Below are 15,307 nucleotides of genomic sequence, written 5' to 3' on the forward strand. Positions count from 1 at the left end.
ATAGGAGACCTATATGCAAGATCGTTAAGGATGGACCTTTTAAAATCTCTAAATGCTTCATAGCGATCTTGAGATGGATGGACAACATAGTCACTTTTTGGATGTTGGGTTAATTGATCCATTTGCACAGGAGGACATGGCATTGCAATGTTCGTGGGTCTTGCACCTTGGGGAGATCTTACAGAGAAGGCCACTTTGGCATATGGATAGAAATTTCCCTATTATTTTATGTGGACCTAATTACAAAGAATGATACATGATTGCTCATTTACCTTCCACAAAAGAGTACTAACTATTCACAACATATTGGGTTTAGTAAAAAAATTTAGGAGAATGAGTAAAACATTACTATGATGTGCTCTACAAGGAAAGTGATGCACGCATGCCACTTTCAAAATCTATAATGCAATTTCAAAGATCAAAATAGAAGGTAGCGAACTTTTCTAGAAAAATGTGCCTAGGAATTGAGATTATTAAAACTCTAAAACACAAACATATGTCATTAGTAGAACTACTTCCAAGATTCATTGAACTTACATTGCAATCATAATAAAGTGTGCCCAACGTTTATAGCAATTTGTATAAAAATGGTTGTTGATCCTACAAATAAAGGAAGCATAATACAACCATGTTTCCAATTGAAAGATTAATTAATTGACCTCAAACAAAATGTTAAAGTGCTTAAATTGATGTGTAAATACAAGTACCATGCTTCACCAAGTTGTAATAAATGCAAGAAACAAAATGTTGTCAATAGGATTAAACACATCCATCATCGGATACAAATGACAACAGTGAACTACTTTATCGAAAAAGTAGCACATATGTTTAAACTAGACAATGGTGATGTGTAAAAGGACGCCTCATAATATGTCCCATGGACACAACTTGAAAGCACATTGTGCAATACATCTGTGTGATATATAAGTGGAGAAATGAAATACTCAAATCAAGATGTTGAGAACAAGATGATTCCATGTAGCACAAGAAACACGAGACATGCATGCTTGATTGGAAAACATTTTGAGTCACAACAACAAATAGGAAATTCATTGTGAGATATTAAATTGAAATTGTGGATGGCGAAAAAAACATAATTGTGCAAGATGCATGTGAGGTGCACAAAGAAGCATGAACAATGGACCCTACTTGTTTATGTTATCAAGATTTACATCAGTACACAATGTAGAAATGTCGTGCAACAAAACAATGTAGGGCCTGGCATATATGAATACTAATCATTTCAATCAAGTTGTGTGTGAGAATCAATAGCATGCATTGCCATTTGCATCTTTCTTATGGATGCAACACATGAAATTAGTGATGCATTTACAAGCAATGCCATTTATTATTTTTTGGAAAGGCGTAGATTCACAAATTTGGAGCACAGCATGCATATTTTGGAATGTGTGTGGTTGTAAGAAAGCATGCAAATGCGCATGCATCATTTACAGATAGCAATGGTAGAAAATTTTGAAAGTAAAACATTCAAATTTAACAATCTCTTCTAAACACACAATATTGTTTATGCTAAACACACAGTTTGATCTTGTGCAAATTTCATGCATTGGATGGCAATTATCGGAGTAAAATGAAATTGCATCTATGGGGATGGACAATTGGCTACAAAGATGATGATCCACTAGCATCAACAACATTTTTCTGGATTGAAAATACCCTAATGCTCCTATACAACATTATATATCAATTGACATAATGTCTTATTGTAAATGTAAATTATCAAAATCCATAATAAAAGCTTAGGATCATGCAAGACATGACATGAACCATTTCAAATCATTTCAATCAAGTTGCATAATAAATTTAGAAACATGCATCGCCATTTGCCTATATTCACATGGATGCAAGGCATGACAATAAGAATCATCAACAAGCTATGCATTACATAACGTCTTATTGTAAATTATCGAAATCCAGAATAAAAGCTTGGGACCATTTCAAATCATTTCAATCAAGCTGCATAATACATTTAGAAACATGCATTGCCATTTGCCTATTTCACATGGATGCAAGGCATGACAATAAGAATCATCAACAAGCTATGCATTTCAATGACTTGATTTCTTATTATAATTTGTTGAAATTCGCATAAGACGATGAGGATGCTACATGCATGTGTCTCATTGTTTTGGGGAGGGGGTTGTGTGAGATGAAGGAGAGGAGCAAGCCTTGTTCAATACATTATTATTTAATGCATATTCCTTCAACATCCTGCTTGTTCATGTGACAGGGATGGAGGGGAGGGGTTTTGTGAGAAAAGGAAGAGGGCATGAAGTAGCAACTTGAAATGGCACTGCATACTTGGGAGAAAAATCCAAACGATGGATTTTGCAGAATCAATCGTAGGGGATGAAGCTCTTGACATTGTTGTTGCGAAGTGTCCACGGTTGGTGTCACCACCAAGCCTGCGTAGTCTTGCATTAGAGCAAACCGTGCGCACACACACGTATGCATGTGTGTGAAACCCTTCAATTGGCAAAGGTGGGGAAGCAAGGGCAGAAGGGGGTAGAGATATGCAAAGGGGCCCCTTTTTGAAGGGATTTTCACCCATAACATACCCACTTGACCACTACCCTTTCATCCATAATGCACCTACTCGGGGTGGTCGAGTGGGTCAAGCACTCTAGTGGCCTAGAAGATTGTGCCAAGTTGCGAAAATTATGAGTTGAAGTCACATCACTGTGGCCATAGGTGATAGGTCTTCACTTCCGCGACCATGCCTAGGTATCAGGATCTGGGCGTGACCTGAAACAAATAGAACCAAGGCAAATCCTTGAGGCTACTTTAGATACAGGGGCTTTAATTTAAATACAAGGCAACTTGAAGGGTATGTTGAAGGTTGCCAGGCTGAGTTTATCACCTTATTTTTTGCAAGGCACAACGAACTTATGGCAACCTGTTGCTTCTTTCCTCCATGTTTTCCTTCTACGAAAATATCAAATGCAAAGCTGTCGAGATTCTGCAGCTCCTGGAATGGCAAGCTTGAGTGTCAGATGAGGAGAAAATGCAGCTCTTCGAAGGTTTAGTGTCAACATGTTTTGCTTTCCATGTGCTGGCTCTAAACGTTCGTTCTTTGTTTCTGCGGCAATCTTAAGCCACCTCAACAGCTTGTTAGTCGTCTACAGAGTGCGTGTGCAAAACCTAGTCGTACCTGGGGCAATTTGGTCTCAGGTCAATATCAGAGCTATTGTTTCTAGGGGGTTGTGTTTTACCTTCCAAACAGCACTGTTCTTGTACCTTCGCAGCACCATCGTTGACCAAAGAAATCGAGTCTAGAGGTAGTAGAAACAAGGCAATGGCCTAGAGAAGGGATACTTGGTTAATTATGATTGCTGCTCAAGCTGTTGAGTAGAAGCGATAGCTTCAGGAAATGATTTCCCCATCCTAGTAAGTAAGATCGCTCATTATGTTTTGTTTCGTCTTGAATTGCTCGTGCCGCTCCTCTAATGTATTGAATGGTCCGAGATTGTAATCGATTTAAGTAATTGTTGACTTTGTCCTGAATTGTTCAAGCTGCTCCTATGAAAGTGTAATTGTGGACTTAGATACTGTGCTTCTAGCTAGAATTCATGGCGATAAGATTAAATCCCGTTCTGATTCTAACTAGACTTCAAAGTAGTAAGATCAAATCTGCAATTCCTGCTTGGATCTAGGCAACAACAAGGTGCAAGCTGCACTCTTGTTTCTTCTTCTGTTGGGGGAAGGTTGACGTTCTTGCTTCATCGTCCTTCATCATTGAAATCTCTAGACTTGGGTTGGGGGGGGGGGGGGGGGAGAGAGTTTTGGCTCTTGTGGGTTTCTTTTGATGCCTTTGATAGAGCATGATGTTGACAACAACGTCTCTGCTGTTCAAGGCAATGATATCTTAGGACTTACAAATGAAGGTTTCATAGCCTTTGCGACACTTTGCAACCTTTTGGTTCATACGGTGTGTAGAAGTGTAAAGGTAGTCATTACCTCACGTGTTCAATCAATGTCTTCAAGGGCAAGCTAGTTGTACACAGTGGGGCTGATTTGCGCCTTTAGGACTGGTCATGTGTGGCTTTCACAATGCCTGATTGCTTAGAGTTGCAATGCAAGTGGCCAAACTCAAGATTTCTTCTTTGGACCTTTCTTGATTAGATATGTTAGTCTATGTGAATCTACAAGAATGCACTTGTTAGTTGGCCTAGCATTTGGGTAGACATTGAAGTGTCCTAGCCTCTTTGGTGTTTGGGACCTTTTTATAGTTAATGTACTTTGTGGTCGAGTGTCCACACATTTATTATAGTGCATGTTTCACTAATGCGGACATTGGTTTGTATGCTTGTATTATCGCATCTCTCTCTCTCTCCCCCAACTCCCCCCCTGGTAATGCGTGACTAATGAATGTGGATACTTGAGGTAGCATGAAAAATAAAGGCATGGTGAGTGTCACAAATAAGTTAACAATCCCAGAATCTAAGAAAGTGAAAGAGAATCTTTATATGGACTTGCGTGCCCTTATCGCGATTTGAAGAAGAGGACCCCTTTTGCGCCTTGGCCGTCGCTTGGACAGGAAGATTAGAGTTGGAGTCAGAGGAGGATGACTTGGAAGAGGAGTCCGTATCCTATTTCTTCTTATTCTTCTTCTTCTTCCGTGAAGCCATTAACTTCTTACAATCCTTGCGTAAATGTCCCTTCTTACCAAAGTGTTAACATTGTGCCATTGACCTCCTCTTCTTCTTGTCACCTCTCTTTGAAGCTGCAAATGCCTCATGATGGCCACCATACTAAGATGGAAACCTCCCCTAAAAACTCAAAGATGCCTCATGCTCAAGCAACATCAAGGACATTTGTGTAAAGCTTATTGGTGTTGATGATGTTTGAGCCTACAGGCATTGGCGACTCCATCAAACTTAGGAGGGAGCTTATAGAGCTCAACCCCAATAAGATGTGCCCTTAGAAGCATGGATTGCATGTGTCAAAGCTAGTCCTGTACTTGTGTAACACAGTAATATGAAGCAAGAATGATTGGATAATATCCTTTAGCTCAAATTTCATTTGCTAGAGTTGTCCATAGAGGGTAACTACACTCATGGTTGGGGAACCTGTATACAACATTTGAAGCTGTCCTGCAAGAGGTGACCGATGACCATTGGTAGAATCTCTAGATACAATGGATCTGATGTAAGTCTTGGTTTTCCTATCATTTGGAAGAGAAGTGGGAGGTTGAGGATGCTTAATAACTCTAGAAACCACGTACCATGATTGCTTTTGCACCAATCATGCTTTCATAACAACACTATGTTAAATAATTAGGGCCATGAGGTTTGTCATTAGTAGAGCAGCAAGGAGCCATTTGGAGAGGATAGAGAAGATAAAGAATAGAGAGAAAAAGAGAAGAGAGAGCTTTTGCTTTTGCCTTACCTTCCTTGCTTTTGCTTTTTGCTTTATATTTTTCTGTTTGTCTTTGGAGAGGGAGAGTGATACATTTGGACAAGGAAGCCAGAGAGATGCATAGAAGCAAGAGAAGAAAGATAGGAATGACTTGGGAGAGAAGAATCCACATCATCTTTGTCTTTGTCATCGTTCTTTGTAACTCTATTGCTATGAATATTCTAGCCATGGTTTTTTCTTGGCTTGCTACTTGTTATGATTCGTGTTTGTCATGATTAAAGGGTGCTTGAAGAGAGTTGAACCTTATCAATTTTCTAAATAGGCCTATTGTGTTCAACCTCCCATTGATTGCCATAATCACAATTGCTATCACACCTGCCTCCTTTTATCCCATGTATCACCCATCATTCCAACGCTTATCACTTCTACTTTTATACAACACATTGCTCATCATTCCATCACATAACACTTGAGCAATATAGTCCAAAATAAGTGCTTGTTACTCCAACACTTATCAACCTCACGCCAACATAGGACAACTTATGTTGTATCACATGGTAGTGATGTGTTCCAGTACATATGGCTGAAATGTATTGAACACATAATGATGTCGAGCTCGTTACACAATGAATTATGTGGGATCGTCCAATGTGTAGCCTTGAATCATTCAACTAGTGCATCCACATGCCAAATGTAGCACATGATGCTCAATGTCCTGAACATGTTATTGCATCTAGCACATAGCGATGATCCATGGGTAGTCCAACACATGGTGTTGCATCTAGCATATAGCGACGATCCAACACGTAAGCGATTATCCCTCTAGCACATAAGCAATTGCCACTCCAACACAAGCGATTTTGCTGCAGCACATCATGATTTATTTTGTCTAGGATGTGATGGCATCCAACACATTGTAGTACAAGTTGCTTAATCTAGCACATAATGCTAATATGAGTCCAAAACATGACCTTGCTTTGGCACATAATGCCTACTCCACCACATTGCACAAAATAGACTTGAACCATAGTTACCAGGAACGGGGAACGGGACCCCCTGGAACGGGGGGAACGTCCAAAGTGAGGGAACGGGAACGGAGGGAACGGTGTATATATATATATATATATATATATATATATAGAGAGAGAGAGAGAGAGAGAGAGAGAGAGAGAGAGAGAGAGAGTCAACATTTGTCTTAGAATCTAGAGAGAGAGATCATATCAACCATAATTCATGAAATTAGACTCTAGAGACATAATAATCAAGTTTCAACAATAATAAAGATTCAAAACATTGTAACTAGCAATGGATTGTCGCATTCATAATTCAACATTCTAATCAACAATGTTGCATAAGTCCAACTGGCAACAAGTGTGCATTGTAAAAACCCAAAATATGCACTAAACTTTAAAGCCTAAATAGTAAAGATCCAAGTTACAAGAGCTACAATTTCCAAGTCAATACTCTAAAGTTCCAAAAGGCTAGCTACTAAGTGCTCTGATTCATGGAAGATGGCTCCACTGTGCCTGAATGCTCATCCTGCTGAACAACATCCTGCCCATCATCATCACCATCATTATCATCGTCATTTTTTTCCCAACATATAAAAGAATCAGCCTTTGCAACTGATGTATGAGCTAGCAAGCGAAGATTGGAGCTTACATAAACTAGGTCATTCGTCTTCATTGTACCAAGACGATTTCTCTTCTTTGAGTGAATGTGATTGAATGAGCTCCATAGTTGCTCTAAACAAGGAGAGCTAATTGTTTGGCTAAGAATACGAATAGCCAAACTCTGCAACTTTGGAGCTTCTGTCCCATAATCCTCCCACCATAAAGCAGCCCCAATATTTATCCTGTCCTCTAGTGCATCCTCTGTACCAAACATCCCTAATGTTTGCCGATATACAGAGAGCTGATTTTTAATTTTGCGTTGCATTTTACGGCTGGGATAAAGCCTTGCAAGCAATGTGTTCCAAGCCTTGACCACCTCAAGGTCTCTTTCTTGCATCTTTCCTTGAAACTCAGGATCAAGCACATATGCTGCAGCATGCATAGGAGAGTCATACTCATTCCATCTACTGATGCATAACTCCTTGATCTGCTCATACCTATCTGCATTTGGTTCCAAACTCTCCAACCTCTCAATCATGTGATCCATACCTTCATAGATCTTCCCAATGCATGGATCCATGCCATCTGCAAGCCTCAACATGTGCATAATAGGATCAACCATTTGGTTGGTGCGATTAACCTCATCCCAAAAATCTCTATCAGAAACATATGCATTACATAACACAGCAGTAGCAGTGGCAGCCCCAGTCCAATTTTCATACTCATCACTAGCAAATAGCTCCCGAATTGCACCTTTGCAATAGTGCAATTGACCAAGCATAAGAAAGTTATATGCAAATCGTGTATCCGAGTATTTAAGAAGTTCTTTGTCACTTCTCTTGCGAAACTCAGCATGCAAGTACTGATGATTACATATAAAAGTGATAATCTTGTTGCCTTTCGCAACAAGAGATGCAATCCATGGCAAGTCTCCAATATCCTTCAACAAGTTATTCAAGCAATGCGCCATGCATGGACTAAAGGTGATATGTGGATACATTGCCATTAAAATGTTTCCTGCTGCCCTATTTGTAGGTTCACCATCTGCCACAAACTGCACTACATTTTCTGCCCCAACAGCCTGCACTGCCTCGCACCACTTGGATGCCAATACATCTGCACTCTTTCCAGTCTTTGAAGCATCATGATTACCAATGAAGTATACATCTCCACGAGAATATGCAACAACACCATGTATGGACCTATGGCGTGTGTCACTCCATCCATTTGCTATCAATGTCACTCCATTTCTTGCCCATTGATTGCGAATATTTGCTGTTGCAATCTCTATGGCTACTTTCTCCTTTTGAAGCAATGTAGTCCTGATAGTTTCTGATGAAGGGGGCTTATATGTGGGTCCATACTTTGCAATCTTTGTCACCATATTTAAAAAATAAGGTGACCTGGCTGATTTGAATGCAATATGGTCATGGTAAAAAAAGCGTGCCACTGCTGCATCTGTTTCCTCTTTTTTCTTTGGTTCCCATGAAGTGTGCAATGAACTCTGTTTAACACCACGACCTGTTGCCATTGATGGCCTACGAGAAGGCTGCGTAGCCACTAATCCTGGTGGTCTTCTGCATGAAGCACCATGCCCTGCTGGCCTTGGAGTCCATGTTGTTGGATCCATTGCTATATTTGGCGTCCTCCTGCCATGTGAATTCCCCATAGAAGTGGCTATGCGGTCAAGTAACTCCTGCCTTTTCTCAATTGATACATTGGTGCAAAAACGCACCTCTTTCCCCTCCTCATGTAGAAGATGGGCTCTCACTTTATCAGCCCCACTAGTGCGAGCATAAGGGCAAAGTTTGCATTTCCAAGGGCGAGCCCCTCCACCTCTCAATGGCACCCCTGCATCTACCTCATCCCACCATGACCAAGTAGTGCTTCGACTTCGTCCAGTTGTTGACGAAGTACCTGCTAAGGATGATGAAGATCCCATAGATGTCAATGCTGCCATCTATATAGAAGTGACAAATAATCAGTAAATTGTAAACTTCAATGAAATTAGTAATTACAGAAATTTGCAGCCAACATTTCAATATCCATGCGTCAAAGTTCAATGAAATTGCAAAAATTTCAACCAAGGTCCAAAGTGTACCGTGTGCCGCACGCGACGTAGGCGAGAGACTCAGAGGCAGGTGGGAGAGTCAGATCCGCAGAAGTAGGCACGGCGCACGCCCACGGCCTTGGCGAGGTAGGTGTGGCAGGCCGAGCAGCCTGCAGGTGGAGGAGCAGGAGCAGGCGGGGCAGGTGCACGGAGCAGGCGGAGGAGCAGGAGCAGGCGGAGGAGCACGAGCAGGCGGGGCAGGCGGCCGCAGGCGCAGGGGACAAGCGCAGGCGCAGGCGACAGGCGACAGGCGACAGGCGATAGGGGACAGGTGCAGGCGCAGGGGACAGGCAACAGGCGACAGGCGACAGGCGGGAGCGAAACGTCAAACAGGAGTTTTAAAAATAAAATAAAATAAAAAATTACATGGCTGGGCTGGAACGGCTGTTCCAAATAGGGAACGGCCAGGGAACGGGATGGAACGGGCTGGAACGTTTCGCCAGCGTTTCCTGGGCTCGTACCTCCCGGAACGCGTTAATCCGTTCCTATGTGCCGGAACGGGCGTTCCCTGTTTCTATGACTTGAACACATGGTGTAACACTCCAACACACACACAGCCTGTTGACACATCACACATACACATTTTGGCACATCACACAATAGACTCCATCACATAATGCTAAGTCCAAGACATCCTAGAATAGACTCCATCACTCAGCACAATACTCCTCTACATACACACTTTGGCATATAGACCTTGAATCCATCACACTGCCATTATATTGCACAAGCTCCATCTTGTGCAAAGACTAGTACAGCTTTTTGATCCGTCACATAAGCCTTAGAATCAACCACATAGACCTTGAATACATCACATGCAAAATCCATCATAGAAATCTTTCAAGTTTGTCACATAGTTGCTCCATCACATAGCTCTTTAGTCCATCACACAGTTGTGAATCGACCACACATAACACACTCTGTCACATAGCTCTTTAGTCCATCACACATAGCTGTGAATCCACCACACATAACACACTCCATCACATAGCCATTCATCACATAGTCCATCAGATAGCATACTACACATGCAAACTTTGGGACATGTCCATTAGGTCCATCATAGCACTATCTTCCATCACATCACATAACTCTTTGTCATATAGGCCATTCAAAACACACACCACAACACAACACAACACAACACAACACATACCACACTCACATCACACAATGCTGTACAATCACACACCACGCAATTTATATGCACAATTCACACTTCAAATTCACTCACACATAGAAGAATAATGAAAATGTCAATGCACAAAGCATAAACACAAAGTAAAAACTGCACAAGAACAACTAAAATTTGGATTGAGTCCATGGAGGACTACTTTATCGCCATAGGGATGACCATTGCAAATTAGGCAATGATCGCCAAGCTTAAGCCGATTGGTGAAGCATGTCTTTGGTGGAAGTAATGGTGTAAGAATAGTGGCATTATTGAAGCTATTGTTACTTGGGAAGAAATAAAAAAGGCTGTGTGTGGAAGATATATGTTTGCCACGTACAAATCAACCAAGATGAATGAATTCTTTAACCTGAAGCAAGAGAACTTGTCCTTAAAAGTGTATTGCTCATGCTTTATAATCCTAATGAAATATGCCCCGGTAATGGATATAGAAGACCGGATGGCAAGGTGTTGCCAAGGCCTTGATCGTCGCTTGAGCGCACACTTGCTATCTATTCGGCCTAGTCACTTACAAGATGCTCTTGTCCAAGCAAAGCCGTTGTCCCCTCCAAGAATACAATGCATGTATGTGGCTATACACCCTCCGTTTATAGAGAAAAGAGAAAATCAAAAGAGTCCTTTATTTGTCTAGAAATGTTTAATGTAAGTCTGATTATTTTTTGTGATTTTCTGCTTGTTTTCTGCTTTGATAAGATTTCAATTGGTTTTTGTTTATTGGCTTGCAGCCTGTATCAGTCTTCTTGCACCATTGTATCCTAACTTTTAGGTGTCCTTTGTGTTTTTATATTTCAATTTCACTTTTGGAGTTCAGGTAGAAGCCAAATTTTCTGCAGCTGAAAGATTGTATTCTTCAGTTTTGATCGTTCCAACAGGAGTTGGTGCCAGCATTGGTGGCTTTGCTGGTGATGCTATTCCTGTCGCTCGTACCATGGCTTCCTTATGTGACTATCTTGTAACACATCCAAATGTATGATCGCTTCCTATTTTTGTTGTGATTATAGCACTCACTGTTCACTATTTAACTTGTGATATTTGTGTAGGTGCTTAATGCAGCTATGCTTTACTGGCCTATGCACAATACATTATATGTGGAGGGTTATGCTCTTGATCGCTTTGCTGAAGGAGAGTGGGGGCTTGCACCTGTGCATCAAAACAAGGTGAAAGTAGTTCTAGCTAGCAACAGTAGAGTTCATTTAACTTAGGTTTTGGTGGCTGGAGTTGTAAGAAGACAATGCCAATGGTAGGGCATTTTATCTTTAGAAGGTTTTACATGTGGGAGTGTCCCTACCTGGGTGTGCAAATGCTGTTGATATAAAGATTAAAAGTGCCAGGCATCAAGATGAAGGATGACGCACACACTAGCACATCAAAAGATCGTTGGTTGCATGTACTTTGAATAGATGGGGAGCTCAGTGGAGTAGGATTGACTGTGGAATGTACAAGCTTCAGGCAGTGTGGGCAGAGTGATGGCACTAGCAGATGAGGTTGCATACTAGGTGCAAGTGTTATGGAAGTTTGCATTCCCTGTGGCAGGCTGACCTGCTTTATGTTGTAATGCTGTTTGGCCTATCATTTAGACCAGTCCCTTAGAGGTGGTTACCTTCCCCTACTTATAAGGGCATTCCTTCATAGCATGGGAAGTTGGGACTGTATTGAGCCACCTCATTTTTTTCCTGTTTCAGTACTTCATCCTTAGCCTACCCTTCCTTCTCTCATCTCAGCCTGTGGCTGCTATGTTGTACTTGCCACCATTACATGCAGGCCTATTCAGCTTTAGCCAACCTACTTTCCATAGATCATCCCATGTTTTTGTCTATAAAAGAAGGGTGCACAGGTACATCCAATCATTATTTGCAAATTATTGTTTGGACAGAGAGGTCTTGTGGAGTGTGTGAGGTACTTAACCATTGTACTCTTTGTTGATCTCATGTGGATTCCTGTTTCCTGTTAGTCTCTTTGTCTTTCTTGCTTACAGTTTATGCATTATCTCCTTCATTTTTCCTCTGGAGCACAGCCGACCGTCACCCCAACCTCTGCTGTTGTTGCCAGCCTTGCTGCCACGACTGCCCCTGCGACTTACATGTCTGCTGCGCTGCTGGTGATGCCTCCATCAGCTGCCATGTCATCATCCAGATCAGGCAACATTATCAACTGGATGCAGTAGAAATGCAGTATTGTGCTGCCTCCTGCGGCTGCCACGACATCATCTGCTGCTGAAACACAGCATTTACCACTTTCTGCTGTTGTGTCATTATTACCAGCGACTTGACGCTGGTGCTAGCCCAAAATGCAGCTCATACTTCCCCCACTGCTACCCAAACCCCATTAGCTCCGACTGCCTGGACTGCTGCTACCAGCCACAATGCAGTCTTCTACTTGACCTGGAGTGCCGGTTGGCTTTACATTCATGATTCTCAACTGATGATCTACTCCACCCCTGCTGTTCATGGAGTCGTCCGACTCTATCTTCAGCACCACTGAGGGACCACCTCTTGAGCTTTGTTGACCCCTGTGTGAACCTACTACTGTTCTTTACTTTGAGTCTTCACCCCTATTTTGGCTCCTACAACTGTTGCCACTTATCATACTGCTCCTTATGCTACATTGTGTTTCATTCTGCATGTCGGTAGAGGCTTACTGTATCTTTCTTTCATTTCCATCTTCATTATACATCCTCATTGTCTTATAAAGCTGAGCATTCAGTTGTTATTCAAGGAGCTTGTTCTTTGTGCACTTAATTAGCCCACTTGTCCTCACACATGACAGTTCACAAGATTTTGGGCTGCATAGTCACCAGGGATGGGGGACAGGGATGGGAATGGGGGGGACGGAGGAAAATAGGGGACGGGGGGACTGGGATGGGGACCTTAAAAATATATGTTTTCTAGGCATAATTGAAATATCTATAAAGAAACTAAACAAATACAGTAGCTTAATTCAAAAACCTTCTAAAAATATCCCATAAAAGTTTAAAACAATACATGAACCATGAAAGTTGAAACGTAAATAAATAATGAATACTCAAATTGAAGAGAAAGCAATAATTGTCAATGCTGCCAAATAGTGACTGAGAAATGTTGTGTGACTTAGAGACTAAAGTCCAACAGGAAACACTGAACAAGAAACAGTACAAACTGAGAAATATAGTAAAAGTTAAAATTGAGGAATCATAAATGCCATATGACATAAAGACTAAAGTTCAACAGTAACCACCAAATAATGAGTTCTCGGACTAAAGGCTACAAGAAACAGTACAAGTTGAGAAACACACCCTTGTCGGGATGCATTGGGGAGGGTCCCACGTTTCGGGATGAGGTCCTTGTGTTCCAGGCCTGTGTCCTCTGCATCCCCTGTGACTATGATTGGCTGAAACATCTTATGCATCTTCCAAGTGGAAAGTAATTGCAATTGATATATTATATATCACTTAGCTTCTTAATAAAAATGTAACGGCTAGGACCTAACTTTTGTGAAGAGTCCTTGTATTGCTGCAATCATTGTTTCCAGTTCTTGATATATCACCATTGACGTTCTAGAAGAACAATTAAGGTCGGTACTTATGAATCTCCTTTTACTATTGTTAGGTTTAATAATTGGTCTGCTACATAGTTCCTTGAAGAAATTTCCACGGTTTTTAAGGTGATATTGATTGGCTGCTTATAGACTATCTAAGCGCAACTTGGTATACGTGTGATCTTTCATCAACTAGTGGCAGGTACTACTTCCATGTCACCCAATGGTCTTTAACATAATTTCACAATCATTCCATTTCCACAATTACTTGGTTCACCACATAGTTCCTTATAGAAGTCTCTAAGGCTCTGTCAAGGTATTGTCAATTGTCCCAAATATACTTTAACAACTGATCCATATCCATGATCAGCTAATCTGCCACAAATCCTTGTAGCAGTCTTTTGGTTCTGCAATGGAATCATTGATTGCCTATCCATAGACTATCTCAAGCAACATTCACTTGGTTGAAGTGTGAACTATATTCTTAATTGCATGCTCAGCAATGGTTGGGACTACTCCCATGTCACACAATGTTCATAGCAACAAATCATAGTAAACTTGGCTTGAGGAAGGAAAGCTGTGGAAAGTGCTAGTTTGTGTGCCAAGGTCGTAGAACATTGTGTTCCAAATCCATTGGTGATCTTATAACCTCTTTAGCAAAATATGGTCTTTGAAGATCTTGATAAAGAGTGTTGCCACCTTTGTTACATCTATATTGGACTTGCATCAAATCAGCCTCACTTGTTCCTTGTGTTCGCTACAATAGACGTTGCATCATTCTAGAACCTTTTGCTCTTTAGAAGTCAAGTAAATCACATCCATTGAAATCTCCTTCCAAGGCATAGGACTTCTTGGCTACTTTTTGATTATCCCATATTGAAATGTGGCATGCATGCATTGCCTCATGGCATAGTGATATGAGATGGTATGATGATTAAAAAGAAAAAAAGGGAACGTAACCCAAAGACCCTAGCACATGAAAGAAACTCCTTGCTCATTCATAATCACAACACCACACAAGTCAATAGATAATTGAAAAAGGTTAGTGATCATAAAAGAAAAGATACATAGCCTCCTTGTAGCTCAATGTGGGGTACAACATCATAGTCTTTAGCCACAATTGGTGGGATATGGTATATAAGGGCATGTCCACAATACAATTCATCTTCAATAAACATAAGGTTTGACAACTCTAGGAGGATAGCAAGTCTTCTCTTTAGGCATAGCGAACACAAAGCAACTCTTAGCTTTAGACGTAATTGCTCCTTGGTACTTGGTCTTCATCCAATAAAATTAAACTCTCAACCCGAGGCTCATATACCACTAGCATAGAAACAGGGAATGGCCGTTCCGGCCTGGAGGAATGGTTTAACACGTTCCAACCCCTTAGAGGAGGTGAAACGGCCAGGGAATGTTCCCTGCCGTTCCCAAGGCCCTATTCCCTACCGTCCCCTGCTGTTCCCCTTGCCGTTCCCTGTTTGGAACGGCCATTCCAAGCTT

The 15,307-nt window shown here is 41.3% G+C and overlaps 2 protein-coding genes across 8 annotated transcripts in view; one reads left to right on the plus strand and one right to left on the minus strand.

Moving 5' to 3' along the window:
• Positions 1-2,837: 2,837 nt before the first annotated feature.
• LOC148036563 (uncharacterized) overlaps positions 2,838-15,307 on the plus strand; it is a 51,791-nt gene continuing 39,321 nt past the window's right edge. For 2 of the 7 annotated variants that reach the window (XM_087678551.1, XM_087678548.1), the window contains exons 1-3: positions 2,838-3,041; positions 11,106-11,261; positions 11,335-11,451. In XM_087678551.1, coding sequence (XP_087534677.1) covers positions 2,910-3,041; positions 11,106-11,261; positions 11,335-11,451 — 405 coding nt within the window. In that variant the 5' untranslated portion in view covers positions 2,838-2,909. Of the gene's footprint in view, positions 3,042-3,066; positions 3,409-11,105; positions 11,262-11,334; positions 11,452-15,307 lie in introns of those variants that run through there. The other 5 variants (XM_087678552.1, XM_087678553.1, XM_087678554.1 and 2 more) reach the window with 5 other exon arrangements.
• LOC148036564 (uncharacterized) lies at positions 3,345-8,376 on the minus strand. Its single transcript, XM_087678808.1, has 2 exons — positions 7,715-8,376; positions 3,345-3,405 (listed from the first exon to the last, which is right to left on the minus strand). The coding sequence occupies exons 1-2, from the start codon at positions 8,374-8,376 to the stop codon at positions 3,345-3,347; spliced, it is 723 nt and encodes a 240-aa protein (XP_087534934.1).

Source organism: Lygodium microphyllum, chromosome 5 (genome assembly GCF_053477565.2).
Source record: "Lygodium microphyllum isolate KBCC chromosome 5, Lygodium_microphyllum_v1.1.10, whole genome shotgun sequence".
Classification (NCBI taxonomy): domain Eukaryota; kingdom Viridiplantae; phylum Streptophyta; class Polypodiopsida; order Schizaeales; family Lygodiaceae; genus Lygodium; species Lygodium microphyllum.

What these genes read in the sequence shown, in the direction of transcription:
- LOC148036564 (XM_087678808.1), bottom strand. Translation starts at nt 8,376, where the DNA reads ATGGTGACAAAGATTGCAAAGTATGGACCCACATATAAGCCCCCTTCA. An exon ending in GAGCTATTTGCTAGTGATGA is followed by an intron (nt 3,406 to 7,714) that starts GTATGAAAATTG and finishes CTTACTTACTAG; the next exon opens with GATGGGGAAATCATTTCCTG.